The 26,465-nt window shown below is 39.6% G+C and overlaps 2 protein-coding genes across 3 annotated transcripts in view; one reads left to right on the top strand and one right to left on the bottom strand.

The window, feature by feature from the left end:
• Nucleotides 1-4,931: 4,931 nt before the first annotated feature.
• adrb1 (adrenoceptor beta 1) lies at nt 4,932-7,301 on the top strand. Its single transcript, XM_067575666.1, has one exon. It carries the CDS (start codon nt 5,116-5,118, stop codon nt 6,307-6,309), a length of 1,194 nt encoding a protein of 397 aa, XP_067431767.1. The 5' UTR covers nt 4,932-5,115; the 3' UTR covers nt 6,310-7,301.
• A 14,261-nt stretch (nt 7,302-21,562) lies between these two features.
• ccdc186 (coiled-coil domain-containing protein 186) overlaps nt 21,563-26,465 on the bottom strand; it is a 34,297-nt gene continuing 29,394 nt past the window's right edge. Inside the window, exons 16-17 of one of the 2 annotated variants that reach the window (XM_067575613.1) lie at nt 25,896-25,925; nt 21,563-24,665 (exon numbers count right to left, since the gene is read on the bottom strand). In XM_067575613.1, coding sequence (XP_067431714.1) covers nt 24,582-24,665; nt 25,896-25,925 — 114 coding nt within the window. In that variant the 3' untranslated portion in view covers nt 21,563-24,581. The remainder of the gene's footprint in view (nt 24,666-25,895; nt 25,926-26,465) is intronic. The other variant, XM_067575614.1, reaches the window with a different exon arrangement.

The raw sequence follows: 26,465 nt of genomic DNA on the forward strand, positions 1-26,465 counted from the left end.
AGGTTACATGTGAGCTGGCCTCAGATAACAGACTTCCTGTCCACAGCATGCGATAAATACCTCTCATTTGTCTCATTCTTTTTACCAGAGGCGGCACATTAGCCTCATGTTTACAACTGAAGCTGTGTTTTGGACATTTTTTGGTCTTTAAAGCTCCCTTGGGCAAACCTGTGATATTGGATAATATAAGTAAAAATTGCCTTCACTAGGAGCACTATGAACTGTATGTCAAGAAAAGTGATTGTGTGACACCTTTAAACTCTACAACTGCCTCAGGCATATGTTGTTTTTTTCACCCAACACTTTCTATATCGTGAGGTATAATGAGCTTTGCAGCCTCAATCAAATGTAAACCACTGCACCAGCTAGGAAAGCCAAAAAGAAAACTGAACAGACAGGTGTTTTAATTAGTGATTATGACAAGTCAAAAAGGTGCTGTATCCCAAAAAATAGTGTAACTGAAAGGAAATCAAACACCCAGTTTATTGGTTCCTTTGTCAACGCGTAAAACACGCAGAACAAAAAGTCTCCAACGACTGAGGTGATAGAGGACAGTACACATTTTATGGTGCAATACACTTAGAGGTTAAAGCTGGCAATATTTTGTCTCATTTTTGTCTCTTGTCTCTCAATGCTCTCTGTCTGAGACAGTCAGCCCCAAGCTATCCAGATATGATGTGCTACAGAGTATTTACAGCAGCAGGACATCTGCTGACTGCAGGGCCGGCCCATGGCATAGGCCACATAGGCAGTCGCCTAGGGCACCAAATGAGGGAGAGGGTGGCAAATGATTGGGAAGTGGGTTTTTTGGAAATACATAGTCTACAAGTTCTCCCTTCTTAATGTTTTGTCTGCCTTTTGCAACCATTAACTTGCATGGATTTTCATCTGATTTCATTTTCCAAAGCTTTACTGTTCAGTCAGTTTTCGCACAACAGCCACAAACGTCATGTACTACCTCAGGCAATGCCACCAAACACATCGAATGGCACCTTGACCCCCACTTGCCTTTTTTGTCTGGAGGACTGGGAGGACTTTGTCTGAGCTGGAGGAACCATTGTGGCAATTGATTTTTAGTGCAAATTCATATCTTGCATTTTTTGGGGGGCTTCGATCTAAATCTTTTGGGGCTTCATTTTAAAATTGCGCCTAGGACACCGACATAGTTAGAGCCGGCCCTGGCTGACTGAATTCAAATAAACTACAGTGCCCATGTTTATTATAATGAAGGAACATGTCACCCAGTGCAGCAGTGCGGTTCATCAATGTGTTTTTTAATTGTTTCTGGACAACAATATTCTGCTGGTCTGTGGCACAGTGGGATAAACTGTATCAGGCTTTATATGCACAGATAATACCTATTAGAAGGATCAATTCATCGTTGGTTTTGGTCTTTTCATGGGATTTGTAGACAAGAAAAATGTACAATATCACCAGACTTCTCCAGACTCAATATTATTATTAAATTGTGCTTGTTTATATAAGGTCTTTTTGTTTTGTTTTGTTGTTTTTTTTAACATGTGCATACCACAAGATACTGAAGGACGTCAGAGAAACAGAAATATGAGTTTGTCAATTCCCACATGCAGCAATAAATATAAATCAAAACAAACGAGGACACATAAATGACATGAGAGACAGAATGACCTGAAAAAACACTGAGGCCACACATAAATAACAACATTAACCATGGCCAACCAAGGGAATAACTACAGAACATCAAAGAACTACATTTCCCATCACTATAGGCATCAATTCTAGTATAACTTAAATCAAACTCGCAATTAAGGTTAAAGACACCAGTGTATGAATCCAGAGTATTGATTATCTCAGCATCTAGAAAGTTAACAAAATCAAACAAATCACATGAACAAATTATGAATCTGTCTTTACCCGCATAACAAATGCGTAAGATTAACTTTGAGAGGATGAATGTTGCATTGGATTACATAATTACTTAAAAAATCACAACAAAGAGAAAAGCGAGGTCCTATTAAAGGAGAGCTATTATTGGCTCTCCCTCCCTCCTTTTTGTATCTTTGCCCACAGTCTCATCCCTCCGCCTCCCCTCGGCTGTTTCCCTCGATGTCGTTGTGACAGCATCATTAACCCTGTGTGATTCTGGCTGCTGCCCTCGCTGCCAGAGGCCACGCGCACACACACACACAGTTTTCTGTTAACGTGTACCACACTAGAAACAGGACCGGGGTGTATCCCAACACGTTTACAGGGATGATATGACAAAGGCTTTCATAGGTCAGGGATGTCATAAGAAGATCGGCAGTACTACCTCCTCTTTTCGGTGCCACTTTGGTGATAGAGATTAAAATTACTATTCATTTCAAATTTCAGTAAATCCCTCAAGTAAGCCATGAGGATTCTACGTCTGAATGATCAGATAAGAGCCTCCAAGAGCACACAGCTTCTTTCAGCTGCACAAAAAAGGCTTTTAAAAGTTTTCTCAAGGGCTTGTAACCCCCATGCCTCTTGTGACACTCATATGATGCGTATAGCTGACACTGGTTAATTGTTATTGACCTCTCTAAATTAATTGCTCCTATAAAAAAAAAAAAAAAGTGACTCAAAGACAAGATGACTGATTTAATTGTGACTGAAGCTGTCTGCAGGCCAAAAGTTAAACCCATATGGAGGTTTAATGAGGGGAAAGATCTTACATTTTTACATGGTTTTAATTGCAGAAGCATTTATTCACTCTTCATTCTGGCTGACCGGGCTCCATTAAGATCTTATCGATGTAGAGGTAAAATATTATCACCATTTTTCAAGTCCGCGTGACAGTGCAGGAAGAATGTTAACTCAGAGCAGAGCTGAAAATGTTCTCCCACCTGAACACATCATAGTGTGTCTGCCTCTGCGTTTAACCTCCCTTCTCACCTCCGCTGAGAAGCGCGAGCCCCCGATCTATGAACTGGAAAGGCATCACTTCAAATAATGAAATCAACTCTGACCTTTGACTCCATGCAGGTGTTAACGCGAGAGGTCAAGCTGCAAAGTCAAGTTGAACCTGCTCTACCTCCCTGTTTTCCGGCATACAAAGCTCGCCTGAGGATATGTGGGAGGTAGCTGTTCAGCGGTCGAAAGCTCTTCACTCAGCTTATTTTTGTGAAAGTGAGGGAGTAATTTCACAAAAATACGGAAAGCTGAATTACAACAGAGAGGCACAAACGCTATAAACATAGCCTTTGAGAGACTTCAGCAAAGTTTAGAAACTGTTTCAAGGGTTTGAGGGTCATTTTTTATGAGATAGAGGCTTTTAAAAATAAGTTTGTTCCAAATCTATTTTCAAATTTACCAGTTCAGTAAAAGAAACTCTAGCCTTGAAGATATTTTTGGTTTTATTTGTCCATTGATTCTGAGACCTCTGCAACCACCTCAATACAATGGAGGTGAATGGAATGAAGTTTGAATTGCTCACAGCTTGAAAAATTATGCTTTTCATTAACAAAGATTAAAGGCTAGGTTCACAAGTTTTAAAGTCTGTCTTAAATCAATCAGTGAGTTGCCTATATGAACATTGAACCAGGTTTTGCTTGCTGTAATCATATTGAGGCTTCAGCTGTCTGAGGTAGTCAAATAAAGTGGATATATTCCACAGTTAGAGTCTTTTTAGTAAAAAAAAATCCCTTTGTGTCTCAACGGATAGTGTTTTCCTGTTCAGCTGCAGTGGAAGGATCATAACAAAAAGAGGGAATTTGGCACTGAAAAGGCAGTAACTGTGAAATATAAATATATAAAGGAAGCTACTGAGTGCAAGCATGTATGAATAAGCGACCTGTTACTGAACATGATCACTAAACTGACCTTCCTGGACAAGTATTTGAAGGTCGGCATTTCTCAGAAGAAGAAGACGAAGAAGCTCAGCGAAGAGGCATTATATCATCCTCTTCGTGCTAGAGGGAGAAAAACCCTGGCGGCTGTTAGTGCCACAGGTATAGATCTGTGCAGAGATGTTGACACTCTAAGGCCGGGCTTTGTTATGCTGGGTCAGGTCATGTCCTAGCCTCTGGCGCTGGGGTCGTCAGGTTCATGGGCAAGCATACTAATCAGCACACAGAAAAACAAGGTGTGAGGCATCATCTGCCTTTGTGTTGCAGGCTGTGTGTCACAAGGCCCGGTGCAAAATGCTTTCACGTAACTGATCATCAGTATGTCTGTCCTTGTCTTAATGTTTGAAGCTCTTTCAGCTTCAGACTCAAACAGGCTCTCAATGATCCCTACAACCTCAAAATAAATGCACCGAAACTTCTACAATCCTATCTTCTCCTGTAGATAACAAATCAGCATAATTTATTTGCATGGATTTGACTGACCTGGAACTGACCTGGATTCTTTGTTACTGTATTGATGCATAATAATGATGAATAATTTGTCTGTGAGTCAAACCCTGTTTTATAGACTTAGTATTAACTTATGACTTTAGATAAGATGTTCCATGTAATGCAGCTGCTGTAAAGCAAAGAGCTGATCTGTGGTTGGGCCTGACCTCATGGCAGCGGAATGTATTCTTTGTGATAAAAATATAAAATGGACAAGTGGAAAAACAAATCTTGTTTGTGATGGCAAGTGATGAAAACCCTGTAGTTCATAATGTCAGGGTGGATTTTGGACTTCCATATTTGGCATCCAATGTTCCAAAGCACTGGCAGATTTTTGACAGATAGCAATCACGGGCATATTCAGGTAAAGCACGGAGGTTTGGTTGGCTAGCTGCTTGCCAAAAAAAAAAAAAACTCCTCTTAAATAATGAAAGTGTTTGTTGTGTGTTCATTCATGCGCATGAGCGTATAAAGACATAAAGGCTCTTCTGAATATATAATTTTTTTGAGGTTCAGGTGTGTTTGCGTGCAAAACTTCATTGTTGGGACCGTTTGCCTGCTGGGCTACCTGATTGGTCGCGAGAGGAGTGATGTCACCTGCTCTGATGTCCCGGCCGATGCAGCAGCTCGTGCAGGCTGAGTGTTAGAGAGAGGCTCCAGATGGAGTTGGCGCGCGACAGGAGTAGTAGAGCCGTGGCTCGTGCGACAGACTGGAGAGGCTGCCTCTCACTGCCTTGATGAAATCCACCTGGTCCCGCACACAGCGCAGCAGCCCGTCATGGGGGACGGTGGCGCGTCCTCGCCGCTGAACCTCCAGAATGGCACGGGGAGCGAGGCGTCTGACGCACCGGGCTCCGATGCGGCCGCGTCCGAGCAGTGGATGGCGGGGATGAGCCTGGTGATGGGTTTGATCGTCCTATCCATTGTGTTCGGGAATATCCTGGTCATAGTGGCCATAGCCAAGACGCAGAGGCTGCAGACGCTCACCAACGTGTTCATCGTGTCGCTGGCGAGCGCGGACCTCATCATGGGGCTGCTGGTGGTGCCGTTTGGCGCCGCGCTGGAGGTGCGCGGCTCCTGGATGTACGGATCCTTCTTCTGCGAGTTCTGGATCTCCGTGGATGTCCTCTGCGTCACCGCGAGCATCGAGACCCTGTGCGTTATTGCCATAGACAGATACGTGGCCATCACCTCGCCTTTCCGCTACCAAAGCCTGTTAACCAAAGCCCGGGCCAAAGCGGTGGTGTGCGTGGTCTGGGCCATCTCTGCGCTGGTCTCCTTCCTGCCCATCCTGATGCACTGGTCCCGGGACAGTGTGGACACAGCCTGCTACGAGGACCCTGAATGTTGCGACTTTGTCACCAACAGGGCATATGCCATCTCCTCATCCATCATATCTTTTTACATTCCTCTAGTGGTCATGATATTTGTTTACGCCCGCGTCTATAGAGAAGCGAAAAAGCAGCTGAGGAAGATCGACAAGTGCGAAGGCAGGTTCCACAACACCTTAACCGGACTGACCTCTAAGTGCAAGAAGAGGCCGTCTAAAATCCTGGCGCTCAGGGAGCAGAAGGCGCTAAAGACGCTCGGCATCATCATGGGGACGTTCACCCTGTGCTGGCTGCCTTTCTTTATTGTCAACGTCGTGCGGGTGTTTTGCGCAGAGGTGGTGGACAAGGACCTTTTCGTGTTCCTAAACTGGCTGGGGTACGTCAACTCTGCGTTTAACCCCATCATTTACTGCAGGAGTCCGGACTTCAGGAAGGCTTTTAAGAGGCTGCTGTGCTGCCCGAGGCAAGCCGACCGCAGGCTGCACATCAGCTCTTGCGACCTTTCCCGGTGCTCCGGCGGGTTCGTCGCCGCTCTGGAGCCCGGTACCCTGGGGATGTGGACTGACTGCGCCGGCTTGGACAACAGTGACAGCAGCTTAGTTGGGACCGCAAAGCTTTCTCACCCCGAATCACAGCTGTGAAGGAAAAACAAAACTTTTACTGAGGTGGATTATAACAGCCTGGAGTCTGGGGAAAGATGGTAACAAGGAAAGGCGTTGACTCTTTGAGAAACACACGGGCGTCTTTTTTGAAAAGGTATGCGCAAAAGCCGTACCTTAGAGCCTAAGTGGGTCCATTTTTTGCATCGGAGAAAGCAAATAGGCGCAATCACCAGAAATGTATCTGGAATCCATATTTTAAAAAAGAAACGAGGAGCAATGTTCTTTCCAAGATGCGCAAGTCTCCCCAAGACAGTTTAGTGTCTGAGAGATGATCCAATTTGCTAACTTATATCGATCCTTAAAATTCAGTTAGGTAAAGCTTTAGTGATAAACCATAATGGGTGCATGCACTTTGCCATAAAACAGGATTCAGTGAATTGACGCACCTTGTCAAAGAGCGCACGCACTGTGCGCTGTGCTCCTGTGGTTCATCCCTTATGTTTATGTTTATTTCTTATTATATTTGATCTGCAAAGCAGCTCAGTTCAGTGCTTTACTGAGGACGATGATATATCAAGGGGATGTGGGTATCTTATAAATTAAGCCCGGGTTTGTGATGGGTGACAGTTTATTTTTCTTAACATGACCGCTCAGGCGCACTGTCACAACCTGGTTGTTATTTAAAAGCATCGGATAGGAGCGAGGCATTTGTCGGACCTGCAGTCATGTGTAGAGCTCACAATGTGTTTTTACCTCACAGCCATCGCCAAGTGCAATTCGTACGACAGGTATTTGTTTATATTAAACATTGATGTAAAATAGACGTGTATTTATTCCGCGCTGTCTTTTACAACTAAGCAAGTAAACGTGGGTCTGATTCAAGCCCTTTGTACATATTGTAGTATGTGGTGTTTAGTACTACTGAAGCGAGGAATTTGAGCCTCTCTCTTTGTCTTTCTCATTTAAGCTTTACATGCTGTTGTGAGGTGGTGTGTTGACTCCTGTGAAATAAAAGGAAGTTTCATTGTTAATTACTGTTCGAGTTTTATTTAGTGTTTTGTTGATTTAAAGTTTACTGATATAAAAACCAATGCTTTCACCAAAAATGCTTGAGGGGAAATAACATAATTGCAATCATACTTCATTCATAAATAACTTGCAAGGATGAAAATACAATTGCGAGCAGATTTGTGTTTAAACAGCACAACATCTGGAAGTAAACAATGGTTTGGCAAGATTTGTGCAAATTGATGTGATGTGTTATGCTTCTGTGCTGGTTGGCACCGCTGAGAGCGAATGGAGTCTGATTGGCCCCTGCAGAGAGATGAGCCATGAGGAAATCTGTTTTTTAAACAGTGGGTTTCATACATATTCATGCACAATGGAGTCATAAGGTTTATATGTTTCACCTGCTTCAATCCTCCTGTAAAGGTTCAATAACATGGTGCATCTGTATTCTTTTAAGCATTGTGCGCAGTCATACGAGAGCAGCTCAAACACTGAAACAACCTGCATTGTGGTTTGACTGAGATAACGATGAATCAGTTTTCCTTTGTCAAAAATTGAAATTACATTGCACTGCTAGATGAATGTATTTGTTTTACATCTGTATATTTAAGTGCATTTTGCCCCAGTCTGCAAAGTGCAAAACATACAAGTTGCAGGTCATTGTGATTTTCAGCACTTCAAGCCAGTATGCTCATTTAAAGGGGTACTCCAGCAATTTTGTATTGCACTTTCATAAAGTTGGGGTACTTGTGAGAGACAGACTAAAAACTGGTCAAAATTGAAGCAGCAGAAGCCGAGTATCCTGACTTTCAAGCTCCGAGAATGCTGGATCCTACAAATTCGATTAAAACATCTTTCATTTGTGTGACATCATCTGCATGGGTTATTTTCGCAGACTTTAAAAAGCTCCCTCACAGCCACAGAAGACATTAAGCAGCTGTTTTCACAGGCTATAGGCGCACGAGATGAGTAAGCTGAACCTCATCTGTAAAATTGGTGGGGTGCTCCTTTCAAATAATTACGGTGAAACATTTACCAGAAGGCTTAACATTTCAAACATCTTGTTTATCATTATCAACATTTAGCTTTGCTTTGTTAAACCTGTTGAAATGGTCCAAAATCCAATAAGACCCCTGATGTTTTTTTAAGCTCTTGGTTGTATACAGTCTCATTAAGGAGGTTACATGCTTCTCAAATATGCCGTTTGATCTTTCATTTTCCACGAGCCTCACTCTGAAAGCCAATAAAAATGTTTTAGTGAATATCATGACAGCTGGTGTTATGAAGTGGCTCTTGCAGGAGTGATTTCCAGCTCTTTCTGGGGAATATTAATTAGCCCTTAAGCTGGACGTTTTTAAAATGCATTAACATGATGTGTTCTGCTAATGATGCTCTCCCAGAAGGGTCGAGCCGTACATTTCAATTTGACCAGAAAAAACTGAATGGAACTGAGCTCAGCTGTTTTAGGTAATGAAAGTTGTTTGGATATGATTGGCTGAACTAATGTGTGTGGGGGTAAAAAAAAACAAAAAAAAAAACAACAACAGTGCAGCCAGTATCATTGATGGCCTCCTGGCAAAGACCCACTTCGTTATTAAGCATTGTTTGTTTGGCAGGAAGTTTGTATTTGGGCGGATTAGCAGTGGGCTCACAGATGGAGGAGCTAATTAGCAGTTTTAAGAATAATTGTTTCAAATTGTATGTGTGTGTCAGTAGACATTTTGACTGCTCCGGCTCAAAAAGTAGATGAAAAAGGACCTCTCCAACAACTGAGGTTACCACTGACCAACATTCAGAAACACTTCTACTGACGACTAAACATTTCTTTAACTGTTACAGGCCGAGAAAACATGTCAAACAATGTTCAGACACTGAATAATATTCCTACATTTTATTAACTGTATTGTATTTGATGCTATCTTGCTCATACTTACTGAATGTCTATGGAATATGAGACCATTTTACAAGACCAGTTCCTATTTTTCCAAATGTTAAAGGAATAATTTGACATTTTAGGTCATATGGTTATTCATTTTCTTGCCAAGACATGAGAAGATTTTGGTATCAATTTATCAGTTTCTCATTTAACTCCTGTCAAGAATGAACATATTTCCCAGAATATCTAATCATTCTTTTGCCTTTATTGTATTTGTTTCTGTTCAAAGAATTTCTTATTTATTTCATGGCCAAGGAATAAAAGAGCATTTTCCAAGACCAGGACTGATGTGCACCAGCTGTTTGTAAATCGATCACTAAGTTTGCGCATAAATTCCTTCTTAAGTTATTAGTAACTAACTAGTTTCAAACTGATTCACTACATCAGATTGCACCACTAAAACTTAAGAAATGTCGTAGCTAGTAAACACTGATTGATTGCTAGGAAACATTTATAGCTGTCCAATATGAAGCAGCCAACAATGTGAACAAAAAGTCACTGTAGAATCACAAGCTGTAATGCAACTTCCAAAAATAACAAAAGATTAAAACAAAAACTTAACTGCCAGTCCTTTGGGAATGTAGGTATGACTTTGTTCTATTTATATCTGCATACCTGAAGAAATATGTGTGCTTTTGAATTAGTAGTTTCAAGTCAAGTTAATTTTATTTATATAGCGCCAAATAATAGCAGTTATCTCAGGGAACTTTTCAGATAGAGCAGGTCCAGACCGTAGTCTTTAACTTACAGAGAGCCAACATTCCCCCCATGAGCAAGCACTCGGTGACAGTGGCAAAGAAAAACTCCCCTTTAACGGGAAGAAACCTCGAGCAGAACCGGACTCTAGGTGGGCGACCATCTGCCTTGATCGGTTGGGTTGAGAGAGAAAGAAGGAGGGAGGGGGATGGGGGAGAGAGGAAAGAGAGAGACCAGGAGGAAATACAGCGTAGCACAATGCAAGTTCCACATAGAAATGTATAGTAATGATAATAATTATAAGTATAATAATAATTGTAGCAGTGGGTGTTGAGCAGGATCACAGGGGCTTGCAATCACAGATCTGGATTCTGCAGCTCCGGAGAGAGGAGATAGAAGAGAAAGCACAAAGCTATGGGAGAGATAAGATGCTGAGTTAGTAACATGCATTAATGGTACATGAATGCGTACAGATGGAGAGGAAGAGGAGAAGAGAGGAGTTCAGTGCATCATGGGAAGTCCCCCGGCAGTCTTGGCCTATAGCAGCATAACTAGGGACTGGTCCAGAGCAAGCCTGGTCATCCCTAACTATAAGCTTTATCCAAAAAGGAAAGTTTTAAGCCTACTCTTAAACGTAGAGAGAGTGTCTGCCTCCCGGACCCAAAATGGAAGATGGTTCCACAGGAGAGGAGCTGAAGGCTTTGACTCCCATTCTACTTTTGGAGACTCTATGAACCACAAGTAAACCTGCATTCTGGGAGCACAGTATTATGATGGGGTTATAGGGTACTATGAGCTCTTTAAGATATGATGGTGCCTGACCATTAAGGGCTTTGTAGGTGAGGAGAAGGATTTTAAATTATATTCTGGATTTTACAGGAAGCCAGTTCAGAGAAGCTAATATGGGGGAAATATGATCACTTTTTCTAGTTTTTGTCAGCACTTGTGCAGCTGCATTCTGGACCAGCTGGAGAGATTTTAGAGACTTGATGGGGCAGCCTGATAATAAGGAATTATGTAGAAGGTCATACACCTGATTGGCCACTGCTTTCTCAAGGATCTTGGAGAGAGAGGGAAATGTAGATATAGGTTTATAGTTGGCTAAAATGCCTGAAACAAGAATTTTTAAGAAGAGGTTTATGCAGCTACTTTAAAGGACTGTGGTATGTAGCCTGTTAATAAAGAAAGATTGATTATATCTAGTAAAGAAGTGCTAACTATGGGTAAAACTTTCTTAAGCAGCCTAGTTGGGATGGGGTCTAAGAGACAGGTTGATGGTTTAGATGAAGAGATTGTTGAAGTTAGTTCAGGAAGGTCATTTGAAGAAAAACAGTCTAAACATGTATCAAGTTTTTACGTTTCTACGTTCCCTGTGTTTGAGGATAAATCACTGCAGGTTGAGGGCAGGAGGAGATGATGATGTGTTATGCAGTTTACAGTGAGAGGGAAATGTCTGATTATGCTAAGCTAACCAACCTTATTTGGTCATTTAGTCTGATGTTATTGGCAAAATGTTTTGTAATTTGAGGAATATTGGGTTCATTTCTGTGAAATTTAGAGTGTTAGGTCAGATATGTCAACTATATCCCATATTACCTTTTATTTTTCACTCTAAACAGGTCGGATATTAGCAGGCTAACGTTAGATTTGTCAGTTGATTCAGTTAGTAGATGTAAATATTTAGTAACTACTAATCTCTACATAAGAACTAGTGTGGTGCAACCAGTTTTAATTCAGTGATGTGTAAATCTTCACTAAGTTCTTACTCTTACGTTATGACTAGGCTAAGTTTGAACTAAGGAACAGCTGGTGCAACTATTTCTTCTATGTAATCCCAATACACCCAAATGTTAATACACCCACAAACTAATTCAAAACTTGTTTCACAGCAGAATGAAGTCCACTGAGTTGAAACTTGAAGGGAGTGTCTGGAGTTCTTTCAGATGCTCTCAGGCAACAGGTGTGGGCTTTCATTCAGTGATTATATGGCCCGTGTCTCCTCTCGTCCAGATCATTAATAGTGTCTCTGCCAACCACCTCCTACTGCCATCTGTACTTGATTAGAGACCAACACAAACACTATAATCATCAAAGAGAATTAAAAACATCCAGAAAACCAGGGTGTCCTTGTGAATCTTAATAATCTCCTCTTTTCTCAAATGCTACTGTAAAATTAATGCTAAGACACTTTTGCTTCAAAACATATTTTTCTATGGCTTTTGATTAGTGATTCACTGTGTACAAATACTAATTCAAAAGCAACAGAAAGGAAATAACACTCAATAAAAATGAGTGGAAGGGTGATTAAATTTCACTGGCCTTGTTTGGGGACCAAGGGTCTGAAACATCAATGAAAGGTCTTTGGCATCGCTCCGCCTGTTACTGATACAAAAAAATAGGATTTTTAACAGCAGAGACGAGCACTACAGCTAATCAGAGCAGATATACAACAGGACCATCTTGATTAAACCCGATACTGTATAATACTATGCAAATACTGTCATTATCTTTGGGAGGGGGCGGGAGGTTGTTCCAAACCACAGAATAACAGAAACAAAACAGTAATTTTTGAAAGACTGAAATGTCAGCACCTGGAGATAATTATCGCTGATGATCCCAAATCAAACCTCAACAGATATGCTAAAACTCTATGGAAGCATAAAAGTGCTCCCCTTATTCGCCTTTAAAGCATTTTAATCTTTCATTTGTTCATATTGAATGTAATTAAAATGTAGTTATAGTAATTAGTAATTGTATTCCTTTAGCATAATCTTATTTATGAATGTACCATAGCTAAATGGCATGCCTGAACTCACAGAAACCTTACAGTTGGCGTGCATTTCCGATGCGGAACCCTGGTAAAACTCAGCTTCCACTTGCTAATAAACACCTCGTAACCCTGCAAGACTAAATTCCCCTGTGATTTTTTCCACTCTAAATCACGCTGAGAGTGTCGAAGTGTGGTGCCAAAAGCAGGTGCTACTCTTCATGTGTCCATCTGTTTGGATTCCCGTGTTAACTTGGCGCCTCGTGGCCTCCATCTGCTGCGCTTTGGCTCGCTTTAATTGTGGCTCACGTAACGATTGGGCGAATGAAGTCAGTCATGTTCAGCGTTTGTGCTCACCTTTTATAATGTAAACTGATGCTGCACTTTCGGAAATATATTAACTGTGAAAGTGAGCATAGCACAGTTGTGACAACATGACTGCTTTTACAAACATTTGCAATAAGAACAGCAGAGAGTGGCTGCAGAACTTGGAAAGTTCAGGGGAAAAACTACTTTTCAATATTAGAAGTTGACCATAAATTAAGCTGGAGCAGCTACAAAAAGCAACCTTGGAGTGCTGTGATTTAATGACTGGGTACTGTACCACTCTGTCTCTTTAGGGTCCAACTCCCACCCAAAGGTGCATGTATACAAAGATGCTTATGCTATAGATGAACCACTTTACCATGAAGTGTTATATAGCACTTGGATATGCAGTATATATCTATATTTTCTCACTGGTGAGTGCTTCAACTGTTTTTGCTTCCAATGACTCCAAATGAGAAACTTTTGGCACAGTCTGTATATTGATGCACTGTGGCTCCAAAAGCCTACTCTGACTTTCTTCTCAATTGTACGTTAGGAGTGCCAACCTCATAGGCCTTGACCTTTCACTAAATCCGACGCTTGAATCCCAATAAGCTGATGATTCATCGTCGGATGGTCCAGGGGTCCTCTTTTGATGTCTTGAGATTTTGTGTCCAGGATGACTGTGTGTGTACGATAACGTGGCAGCTGTTTCCAAAGAAGCGACAACACTGATTAAAGCAAGTATTGTTGAGTCTTTTATCATCCCTGGGTCTCTAATCTACTGAGAAAAGAAGAAATGTTAGTTAGATCCCATTCTCAGTGCAGAGATCTGACCACCATCATCACATATGCAAGTGTCTTCAGATACAGATGTTTGCTGTTAAGTCTTTGTGCTGCACCTAATCCTTTACAAAGCCTTTGCTTTCAAAGTACAGCATTAACCGCTCTGGCTGGATTAACAGTCTCTCACAAAAACATTGTGGTTCAAGAGGTGGACATGCACACCCATGATGAGTGGCTTCACAGAGTGTTCAAAGCCTTCTCAGAGGCCAACCTGCAGTCTAAAAAGGGGAAAAGTGCCCTTTAGCAAGCCCGCCAACTGACTTTTTTCTCCCCTCACAGTAAAGGCCAATGTGTCACACCTGCTAAACATGACAGTAGTGCATTAGTTCCCATAACCCTCCCCAGCTTCTCAACTGTTCCTCTGGACCTCCGCTGACCAGTTCAGGTTCCTCCACCAGACTGTAACACTCGATGTTGTTGGTGAGAGAAATATATATGATATGATTTATTAATGGATTACAGACACAAAACAAAAACAAAAAGGGATAACATGTTAAAGTGAAAACACTTATTTTCAACATGGTCCCGAGATGTTAAAAGACAAACATAAAGACATTCAACAAAATCCTGAAATTCAAAAACATATTGTCACAATTTAAATAAAAAAATGTTTTAAAAAAATTCCAAACCTGACTTCTATAAGCCCCTTTCATTTTTAACAACTGGATATGTAGCGGAAAGGCTACATATCACATTCTGTACTACGAGTAAAAGTACCAACACAAGAATATAAAAATAGTTCATTACAAGTAAAAAACCAATATATAAGTATAAGTATTCAAGTATATTACCTCAGATTTGTATTAAAGTGCACTATTTGATAAAATGTTCAAAAGCCATCATCACACTGAAGACTCAGCTCAACTTGCTACCTTTCATACTGACTCTTTGTGTTAAACTGACCTAAAGACTGTGACTTTACTCTTGTCTACATCTAGCATAAAGATTCAGAAGACAATGTCCCGACATAATGTTGTGAGAGCATGTTACTGTACACACCTTACATTTAATTCATGGACCCATTCATAAACAGCAGCTTGACACCTTATTCATCAGAAACCTGAATGAACAAGACAACATTCTGGTTTGAGTTTGTTAATGAACTGCAGCCCTCTTGGAGAAAACGAATCCTCTCAATTTCCATCTTTGAGCCTGAAGTGAGGCAGCACGTTAAGAGGCAGGGCAGGAGAGAGGCATACAATCAAAGCATTACAGAGAGGTTCCACACATAAGAGGGCTAATCTTTCTAATGGGACAGACCAGATGGATACATGAATATTCCCAATTAACAAAGGTCTATTTTTGTACACAGGTGACAGGAAAAAATATTCGTTAAACAGGCCAACGGTGATGTAGAATAACAATGAATTAAAGGAAAATATTAGAATGTAACTTGAATGTACATTTCCTGAGGAAAATGCATGTGAGAACTGGAAGCTGCTGGATTTTTGCTAGCTGATTAGACTGCTAGCTGCTGCTGCTGTTTCCAGCTGCTGCCAGCTGCTGCAACATATGGATTTAGGTTATTTTGGTCGATACCTTAAACGTAACGATAGTTTGGAGGAGGTATGGTCCCGTTTTGGAGTTTCAAAGTGTAGGCGTGTCAATCGGTCAATCGATCGGTCTATGTAAGTCTTTATTAAAAAAAATCATACAAAAGTAATGTTTATTTTTGTTCTCAGGTTCATTCTGATGGAACCGAAGCCCAAAGCCCAACGACACCTCTGATTAATATTATTATAATTAACAATAACAATAACAACAACAACAATAATAATCATAATCACCATAATACTACTACTACTACTACTACTACTACTAATAATAATAATAATAATAATAAGTGAAGCCTGTAACAGCTGAGAGGAGATAAAACAATAACCATCAGTATTAAAATTATATTCTTAATATATTTCCTGAGGAGTGATTCATCTACATGAACAGTTGTTAGGAATTAAGATATGGAAGAAAGGGGAGAGATAGAAATTCTGTGAAGGAGGCTAAAGGCCAAACATGGATGAGGAATTAATTAATGTTATGAAATCATAAATGAGCGACGACCACCAGCTATATGCCCGACTTACCCCGTGAGTCTTAGGGCTTGAGGGATTTTTTGAGCAGAGAGGATGATGTCTGAGTCAGGTAGAATGTATGTGGAGCGTGCTGAAGATGATCGGCGGCCCATTTGTTGGAGAGAAGAGGATGAAATTCCCTGCATAGCCGCAGGAGTAGCAGCATCGATCCTGAGGGATAGGCCTGAGTACTGCAGAAGGCTTAGACCACATTTAAGAGGCACTTGCCTTGAGTTATGAATAAGCCCGGGGTTTAGTCATGGGATAACTATCAGGCGTTAAAAAGAGGGGAGATGATGGGTCAGAATTTTCTGAGCTTTAAAAAATGTCAACATGGAAATATAAGGACAGAAAGGAGAGTCAGTGTGAGCAAGAATAATGGAACAAGCACATTTTGTTTGGAATGCTGAAGAAATAAACAGAAGAATTTGGGATGAAAGGTTAAGTCAGAAAATGAAACATTGATTTTGGGACTGAATGAATTAGAAGAGACGGTTAAATCACCACACCTTAGAAACCCAGGACAGCCAACAAAAATAGATGAGAAGTGAGAAGTGAATCTGCGTAGGTGGTAAAAAGCCATGACAGAGAATAGAAAGCATTCTGTGAAGAATGGAGGGTGTGACATTTATAGAGACTGAAGTGAAGACTTGCCTTGCCTATGCCTTTTCCCCAAACCTTGTGACTTGATATGATTACTCATTGACAGTATTTACAACAATGAATAAACAGCCATTTGAGTTGTGACTTAAAATGTTGAGACAAGTGATACAACACTTCAAGGTGTTTCTTTCAAACCATGTCTCATTTTAGCATCTTCATTTAAACTATTGGCATTTGTACAAAATTAGAAAGTAATAGAAAAAACAAAGCATGGAGCTCATTCAGGTAATTAAACTTAAATTTCAGTCATATAAAAAGTAAATACTTAAACAAGTAATGCAGTCTGTCTGAACATTGTACAGAAATAAAACATTATAAAAAAATATTAGCGTACTCCTTGGACTCATCTTTTTCTGTGTGACTTTCTGTCTTCTGTGACCTAGGGGGGATGTGTCTCTCTCAGAGTTTATCCCTATGAACCTCCTGAAAAACAAAAAGTGTGTTCAAAGAGGGTGTGAAAAAATGTTTTATTTATTAAAAATAGTAGTAGTAGTAATAATAATACTTAATTTATGTAGCACATCCATCCTTCAGTGTTGCATCCATCCAGCAATGCATTGAACACTGAAGGACTAAATTAGGGATATTGCTGTAAATTGTGATGTGTTTCATACAGGCCTCTATAATACTAAATCTACTAGTACTTAGGCATGAAAGAAAACAATATCAGTCACAAAGTGGGGGGACGCTAATACACAGACATCAATGGGACATCATCTGAATATAATTAAGTAATTTGGAGATGTTGGCATATAAAACAAAGCAAAATGAAACTCACCATGTAATTTGGAGCATCAGAATCACAAGTCCAGCTCCACCCTCAGAAATGTTGACTTGCCACTGAAACAAGAGATTGTTTTAGCAACAGTACAGATGTAGCTAATTAGCAAGACTCTGATTTCAAAACTTAATTCAAGTCAAATGCTTTTCACATTTAATTGGAATAAAATTCACTTCAAGAAAACAATTTGAGCAAAAACTCCAAAACATCAAGATTGGTTAATAAGTCAGAAAGAATCTCAAAGAATAGATCTCAGGCTTAAAGAAAAAAACTATATACTGAACTCACTTATTTTGTTTGATTTTGTGATCAGATGACATAGTGTAAAGTCATTATCATAACAGAAGTAAGGGCATATAGCACAATCCAAACTGACTGGGAAAGAAGGACAAAAAAGGAAACTCACCTTTGATATATGATACATGGTGTGGTATGGTAATGTGGCACCTTTTGATTTGCTGGATGAAGATGGGTGAGCAATCATACTTCCACTCTCCAGGCAGACATGTGCTAACTCTCTACTGTTGTAGAGAGGTGCTGCTACTGCTACTGCTCCAGCAGCAAATTTTTAAATCTTGTAGCGCCACCTACAGGTGAAATTGTATCAAATGCTACAGACTTGTTCAGCATCCTCATGTGTACAATTTTACTGAATTTGGTTGCCATGAAATATAACATTTAAAAGATATGGCAGTTTAGTACCATGGTGGTGTTTTATTAAGGATCACAAGGTGGGGCTATTGGGGCCATGCTTCAATATGCACATTCTCATGGAAAACTTGTGAACCAAGTTTCATTTCATTAAAGACGACAGAATTGTAATAAATATCATGTTATATTCTTACTGTAGCTCTGACTGTGGGTAGAATTGTATGAAATGTTACACACCTGTGCAATCTGAGATGGATCATTCCCAGCATAGATTTCCATTATAAATCTTAATATTTAAAAAAAATAGATAAAATCACTGGATTGTGCTAGAAAAAAGAAAATTAATAGCATACATCTCCTGAAGAAGATGCACGCTATGGTGTTCAAACAAAGTTTCTAAATGATAATATTTCTGCAACAATCTGACTTTTTACAATTATTTGCTGTTTTACCTTTGAGGGAGTTTTGCCAGGGTGTCAAGGATCGTGATAAGACACAGACTCAGAGGTTTGTTGAACGACATCCTCTTTCTGTTCTGCTCTTCCACGAACCAACAACTCTCCCCTTAAATAGGCCCTCCAGTCTTTCTAGGCAGAACTATATTTCTAGCAGGGGTTTCCTTTCTCTTATACCAACAACTGCTATATGACAATGTCACTTTTATCAATTAACATTGTTTACACATACATAAACTACAGCATAGTCCTTACCATAAACCAAAATAAGTACAAATAACATAAATACAAGACCAAACATTTAAATATATAAAATAAATCCCCCCATGCTTGGTCTAATCCATGACATCACTGGTGATGTCAGTGAAAGCTTAAAAGCAGGAATTGGTTCAGTGCCTCCACATTTTATCTCCTGAAAGCACGGTGGGTACATGGTAAATTACAACTTAAGCTAATCTATAACTCAATTAACTCAGGACTTAAATCATTAAACAATAAATAAACTTAAATACTTGTCCATCTCGATTAAACCATTAATGCAGATGTAAATGTAACTAAACAATGCTAAACACAAACTACAAAAATCCAGGAAAGTATGTGACCACAATGCTAACAAATATAGATGTTAAACTGGTTAAACAAACAAATGACAAGTATGGAAAGAAATACAAAGTATAATAGAGACAAAATGGTGTGGCCACTTTTTCACATCCTCTAAAATCTATTCAAATAAAACAATCCTATAACTTCTTTCTTCCTCTGATCTTAAGATTGTATATTATTTGATACTGAAATAGTCAAAACTGAACTTTTTTAAACCAGGAAAAAATCAGGAAATACTTTGGTTTTGGATATAAATAGCTTGAATGAACCACTAAATATTGAACTGTGTTACCATTGAACATACTCTATGTTTGTATGGTAAGTCCTTCATCCCCAGTGCTACTACTGCAGTAACTGGTTGCCTCTTCTGAAGTGGCTACTGGCCTTTAACTTCAAACTTTTTCACGGGTGAGGGATTTTGGTTCTTCAGTTTTTCAGTTTCACATCTATTTTAGAGACCAAATAAATTCAATTGCTCACATCTTCAAACTAAGGCTGCAACTAACTAACTAACTAAACTCTCAATACAATATTCCAATATCAAATGTATGATGACAAAGTTCTCCATAATAGCTATAAACCAATCCCTTCCTAATATGATCAAACTGTAAAAAATTAGGGACAAATCCACAGTCCTCGTTCCATGTTTAGTATTGATTAATCTGACGATTATTTTTCCTGATTGATCAATTGATTGTTTGATCTATAAAATGGCAACTGCAATTTCTAAAGCCCAAGGTAACATCCTCAGATTGCTTGTTTGTCAGACCAACAGTCTAAACCCTCAAGTATTTAATTTGCTATCATAGACAAGATAAGCAGCAAATCTCACGATTGAGAAGCTGTAACTTGGGAATGTTTGAAATGATTGCCTAAGAGTAACTAAAAACAATCAATCGATTATCAGAATAGTTGCTGATTAATTTTCCTACAACCGACTTATCATTTCAGCTCTATGTAAAATGTGCCTCTCCTGTTTTCAGCCTGATGTTGGAAATGCACATCAGTGTGAAAAATGTGGTTGCTCCTGTGGAAAAATACTGTAGTTTCTACCAGAGATGCTTCAATCTCTGATAATTATTGTTAAAGCCTCTGAAAAGGCACAGTTTTTGAAGGAAGAGAGAATCTGTAAGTAAGAAACAGGAGGGACCACCTGCAGTTTGTATTGGAGTCAGTGAGAGCCGGACAGTGTTCTTTCTATCAATTAAGGTTTAAGGTTTTAAGGTTTTGAGAGAGAGGAGGCTTGTGGCAACATTTTAAGGTATGATATGTGCTCGGAGAGTTAAAACTGTGGGAGTGAGATGTGTTTAGAATTTTTTTCTGATCTAAAAAATCTCTGCTCTCCCCACTGGCGGATCACATGACACACTGGTGAGATCTCAAAACTGCTGTAAAAGCCTTCACTTTGGACTTAAATTACTACAAAAGTACAAAAGATATCACAACACAGAGTACAACTTTGAAAATTCAAATCACACAATAAATAATAATAATAATAATAATAATAATAATAATAATAATAATAATAATAATACTTAAGAGCATTACTAATTATTCATATTAAACTATTTTTATCTTTATGTTACAGCTGTAACTATCATAGACTGACAAGGACAGGCTTGTTATCTCTACACCTTGAGAGCTACTGTCTTGGTTGCCGCCTTGTCTAAAGGACAATGCAATGCTTTATGAATTCAAGGGTGGTCATCTAAGCTGATAGGAGAATCCGTTATCAGCGAGCTAAAAATAGCCTCTCAGCAGCCATTGGCCTGAATTAGATATCTGAACCTGCTGTGCATCACTGTGCCTGTAGAGAAAATGGGAAAGTTCACCTATATGTGAGAGGAATGAATTTCCTCCGCTAAATTATGCATTGTTTTGATGACAGTTGCTATCAGCTGGTCTGTAGGTGGTTTTGAATGTCTGCACATGTGTGTGCGTGGGAAGTAGAGAAAGCTCATGCAGGATGTTACATTTTGATGTGCAGACTGACAGGGTGACTAAGGATATTCTTCTACATAACTGCTTTTATGACTCATGATTTTGAAACCAAAGGACACGTTGATACACAAAACTCTACACGTGAACCTCTTTTATATCTATGAATGTATAATTTTATGAAACTCTGTCCAAGTTCTCTTTAACAAACTCGGTTAGTTACACAAGAATGATGCATTCAGTTAAAATGTCAGGTTGCAGAGTTCATGCTTGTTTTCATTTGGATTTTGGGAGTCTTCCCACAGTGCTGCTTGTAAATCATCTGAGAGGCCGTCTGGTTTGACTGACAGTGGTGCAGTGGTGTGCATGACCTCCAACACTGCTTACGCTGCTGCTTTTGAAGCGTGACCTAAGGCTGTGTATCCTACAGAGTCAGGGTGTGAGAAGTTATCTGTGTGCTGTTATCTCTCACCCTTTCACCTGAAGAAACAGTAACGAGGACAACAGATGTGAACAAAAATGCAAGTGTCAACGTGATGGTGAGGGGAAAAAAAAAAAAAGAGAATCATGTTAAGACGCATCTCCTTTTATTCCCTGGAAACACCATATGTACAAACATAATCCAGAATCAGTATTTTTAAAAACATCTCAGCATCATTTTACAGAATGACATATCTACAAATGTATATCATGATCACAGTTTGAATATTCCACAAAATCGAGCGAAGAAGAGAATCATTGCACAGAAAAGAGAAAACAAACACAAAAAAAGAGACAAACTTCTCATTTAACGTCACATTTCAACACTCGCACGTACTGAACATCATTTCTTCATATCCGTATAGTGAGGTTCTGTTCATGCACTCACACGGTGCTGCGGCATGGCTTCATTTCAAGGCCGTGGAAATGTGGAAAATCTCAGATCAGCAAGTGCTCCGTCTCTTACGGGTGACACACTGCGATCAAATCAGAGGAAGTGTATTAACATACCTCAAGAGGAAATTAATTAGAAAAGCCCATGCAAGTGTTTGCATAGGCCAGATTTGACTTTTTCCCTCTGTAAACAGACTGCTATGATTTTTTTTTAGCATTTAAAGACTGAAAAGAATTTAATTTATCAGTTGACTGAAAGGAAAAAGAAAGCTGTGAAGTGATGTAATGCGAGTAAAACTGCAAACATACTGAACCAATGTTGGATTTTTTTTGTTGTTGTTGTTGCAAATTTCAGTATCAAGGAGAATCAAGATGTAATCTCCAGGTTTGCCGCTTGTACCTTTATTTACTGATCTCCTCATGTTGCAAAGAAATGAGTTTGCTACATCAAACACTGAGCACCCTCTGCAGCAACAGTGAGGCTTTAAGGACTCCGTGACCTCAATCCTGGAAACTTTCATCTTTATTCACATAGTGGGCCATGTCAACATAGCCTCAGGGTGCACGGGAAGGGGATCGGTCTGCAACCATTCATGACCCATAAAAGCCTGTTTCTGACTAGGGGGGGGGGGAAACGAGATGGAAACTTATCTGTTGTGACAGCTTCTGCAATCAGATGAAATAAAGACACTCTATATAGATAAGATGATCTAGCTCTGAATACCCTTCATCTTGTGTGTTTGTAGTGCAAACACACACACTCTTAAGCAGCTGTGAATGAGTAACAGAAGCATTATCCCTGTGAGCAGCATAGCGGACAGGTACGGAGCTGCAGGTGTGTGTGCGTGTGTTCGTGTGGCTGTCAGACTCTGGTCTAAATGCAAATCATGTTTACGCCTCTGGATGGAACAAACTTCATGGTCAACCTGCCTGTAAGCCCCGACAGCTCAAGCATGTACAGAAGGTGTAAACACAAAAGCTTGAGAGGTTATTAAAAAAAAAAAAAAAAGGCACACATGCAGCCATGCACGCGCATTAACACACACGATTTGGACGTTTCTAAATATGCAACACACTGGCACAGTCGTACAGTACTGTATGTTGTACATACACAAGCATAAAACCAGACGTACAAACAGTTTACTGGCACACAAATACATTCAGGGAAAAAAAAAAAATCAATGAAAGGAACAGCATTGCACTTTGTCCCTGGATATATTTCTGTAGGTTCTGTAGGCTTTCCTGAGCTACAGCTACAGATCCCCTGTTCTCCTTCAGATTCATCTACACTTGGTTTACCTCAACTGACTCAGTGACACTACAAATTAAAAAAAGAAAAAGAAAAAGAGGAGTGTGATAGAAATACCTTAACATTTAAGTCTTTTCCCCACCTGATCATGTTGTGCACACGGTGCAAAGAAAGTTTCTACAAGCCATTAGCTGAAAAGAGGAATGCAAATAACTGCTACAGCAGCGAGCTACTTTTTGGGAAGCTGAAACGTCTGTAGTTGTTGCAAGTTGGTGCTAATTAGATTAGCCGTGTGAGGAAAAAGCAAGAAATGTCTGAGGTATTCATTACAGGATTATTTTAAATTAAGAGCAAAGACGAAACATTCTAAAAGATATCTCTCTCAAGTGAAAACACAAGATAATAAAAAAATACAAAGGGAATCAGACACTAAAAAAAAAATCTATTTCAACAAAAATTAATAAATTACAAATCACATTCAAAATGGCCAAACTAAAGACCAGCTCTACATTTCAACCTTGATAGCATGATATTTATATTCCTCATAGATTTTTCTTCATTTTTAAACATCTTTAGAGTAGGATGGCATAGTGCTGTTGGCTGTGTGAAACACTGCAGAGAAACAGTGTTTCCTGAAGTCGTAGCACCGGTGTCACACAGATGGATGGGTCTGCTGATATGAGGCACCTTGCTTCACCAGCTTGGTTGCAGGTGCTGTGCAGAGCAAAAGCAGATGAAAAGACGCAGGTGGTACTGGTATCTGTTGGGTTTCTTTTTTTTTTTTTTTCCTCCACTTTTGCTTCACAAATGGAGTGCTGTGTAATGATGTCAAGCTGAAGAAGCAGCCTTTCAATAATACATTTGGCTTATTGGCAGATGGACGTCGGGAGAGGAGTCGAAAGAGCGTGCTGGGCGATGATCACCTCACCTCAGTTTATTTACGGTGGACAGAGATGTGAGTCACCGTGAGGAGAGAAATGCACCAGAAGATACAAATTCTTCGCCTTTTTTCCGTTTTCTTATGCGAACAATCACTGGCAAATCATGTTTTCTAATTTCCCAGACAGAATTTGCTATACATTCAGAATTATGGCATCTTCAATCGGATTCATTTACAAGGCAAATCAGAGTTTCAAGCTTGAAGCAACAAATTTTTATCTTGGCATGGCTCAGGGGAGACGGACGTTTGCCAGAGGAAGATTTGTTGTGTCAAAGGAGGAAACAGAAGGTGGCACAATGTGGATGGAATAGTGACAGTTCAATTAATATGAGACACTTTCTCCAAACGGAGTTCAAGAGATCCTCCAAAAAGCAACCTTAGGTGCTACTGACACATTTATATCACTCCTTCATACGCGCGCGAGTGTGTGTCGCATTTTTGTTGTCCGATTCAAAAAATTGGCGGGTTGGAGATCCCTCGAATAGTTCTTGGTCCTTTATTTCCTCTTTCCTGCGCCGTGCGTCGTGTCACTTCCTCCTTACTTCGTCCCCGGGGTCTCTCTGCTGTTTTATGAGCCTCTCGATCTCTGCGCCCAGCGTCTGCAGATTCTCCTGGGAATCAGAAAAGATTTTATGACTCAAATGTAATGAGATTGAATACATGAGAGGGATTGGTGTGTCTACCCGTAAAGCTGTATATCAACATTAAAAGTAGTAAAAATATGTTTTTGTTTTAATGCCATTTGTCTCTAAGGAGAAAAGTTTTTGGAAAGTTTCAAAAATTGCATAGAAAAGTAAGTGATTTCATTAATATGCATTTCAAAAATAAGCAAAGACATTAACATAATGCTGTATTTAAAAGTTTGCCCCTGGCTTTTTTATTTTTTATTTTCTGTGTAGTTGAAAATAGCGGCCATTAATTCTTATAAAGTATGAAAAAAAAAAAAAAAATCCTCACGGACTTGAAAATTGCCAAAGCTAAATAATCCATCACAGCAAAAGTGAAGCCTTAATTTGGCTTTGTCAGAGTGTTTTGTTTTATTGTCCTTTAATCGCGCCCATGTTGAGTCATATATCATATATCATTACTTCCTGCTTTCTGACAATCATCCTTCATCCACAGAACAAAAAGCTGCTGCCAGAAAATACTCCCACATTACAATTTATTGTCTCATGTAAGTTTTTATATAGAGTGTCTTTAAGATTAATTTGACACAACAGAAAGACAATAGGAAGATGCTTGTTTGCAAAATATGAAAAATATTTAATAAAGCATCTATGCGCCCATGTAAAGACACATGCAAATGAAGAAAAAAAGACAAACATCAAAGAGGCTGTGCAGACAGGATGGTGACGCATGCTCTTCTTCAGTGCTCTTTTTGTTTATATGGGTGCATTAGAAGCTTTAATGAATGTTGTAGCAACCATGGCCCATTTGGATGCAGTTTTTCACCCGCTTTAATTTGGACACCTTCGAATATGTAGAAATGGTTAATGTTATGGTACATAAAGCAGGTGTTGTACAGTGACTGTATACGTTTGAACAATAGATCAAATGTGTCATGTGAAATGGGTTGCTTGTAGTGACAAACTCGCAAATAAAAAAATCAGACTCTGCAGTTCCGTTCAGCACTTCAGCTCGTTGTTTTGGTGTTCCACTGCTTTCACTACTCTCATCCATCAGTGTTGATTTCAGCAGCAGCAGGCAGCCATTTTCAGAAAAAAAAGCTCTAAAAACCCAGTGTAAGCTACTTGCAGAACATCAAATGGCAGATAGACAAAGTTAGCAACTAGCCGGTGAACATAGTGGAGCATTTAGCAGCTAAAGAGTCAGATATTTACCTCAGGAGTTGGTGGAGACCAAGAACAGAGCTAAAGGAGAGCATATTAAGAGTAATATTGGACTTTCATTCATCAGGTGAGGCCAGAAACACGACTCAATAATGAACGCTAACGTTGCTCCATATCTGCTGGATGCTAACATGTAAGCCATAATGATTTTATAGAAGTTGATAATATGCCAGTGTGTTAATTTGTTGTCACAAAGTGGCCCAAAAATGACGGACAGCAGACGTAAAGTGAAATCAGTACAGACCTTCTTGTCAACTTCACATTTATCAAGGAGCAAATGCCAAAAACTGTGCCATGTTTTCCAGATGCCTCTTAATAACCTGAGCTGAAATTAAAACACTTCAGTGTCAAATAATTGACACTGGCGGTCAAACCCAAGATTTGATGTTAAAATTTCCATGCAGTGAGAAAATACATGTAAATAGAAGTACATCAAATCCAAGGAGAATGTGGCACAAAAGGAACATTATGGTTAAGCCATACATAGAGCAGCTGGGTGGTAAATGGGAGGTAAATCAGGGAAATTTACATATTTCATTGAGTTGAAATAAACAAATCACA

The sequence above is a fragment of the Thunnus thynnus genome, chromosome 20 (genome assembly GCF_963924715.1).
Source record: "Thunnus thynnus chromosome 20, fThuThy2.1, whole genome shotgun sequence".
NCBI classification, from domain to species: domain Eukaryota; kingdom Metazoa; phylum Chordata; class Actinopteri; order Scombriformes; family Scombridae; genus Thunnus; species Thunnus thynnus.

Coding starts and splice junctions, on each gene's coding strand:
- adrb1 (XM_067575666.1), top strand. CDS start 5,116: ATGGGGGACGGTGGCGCGTCCTCGCCGCTGAACCTCCAGAATGGCACG.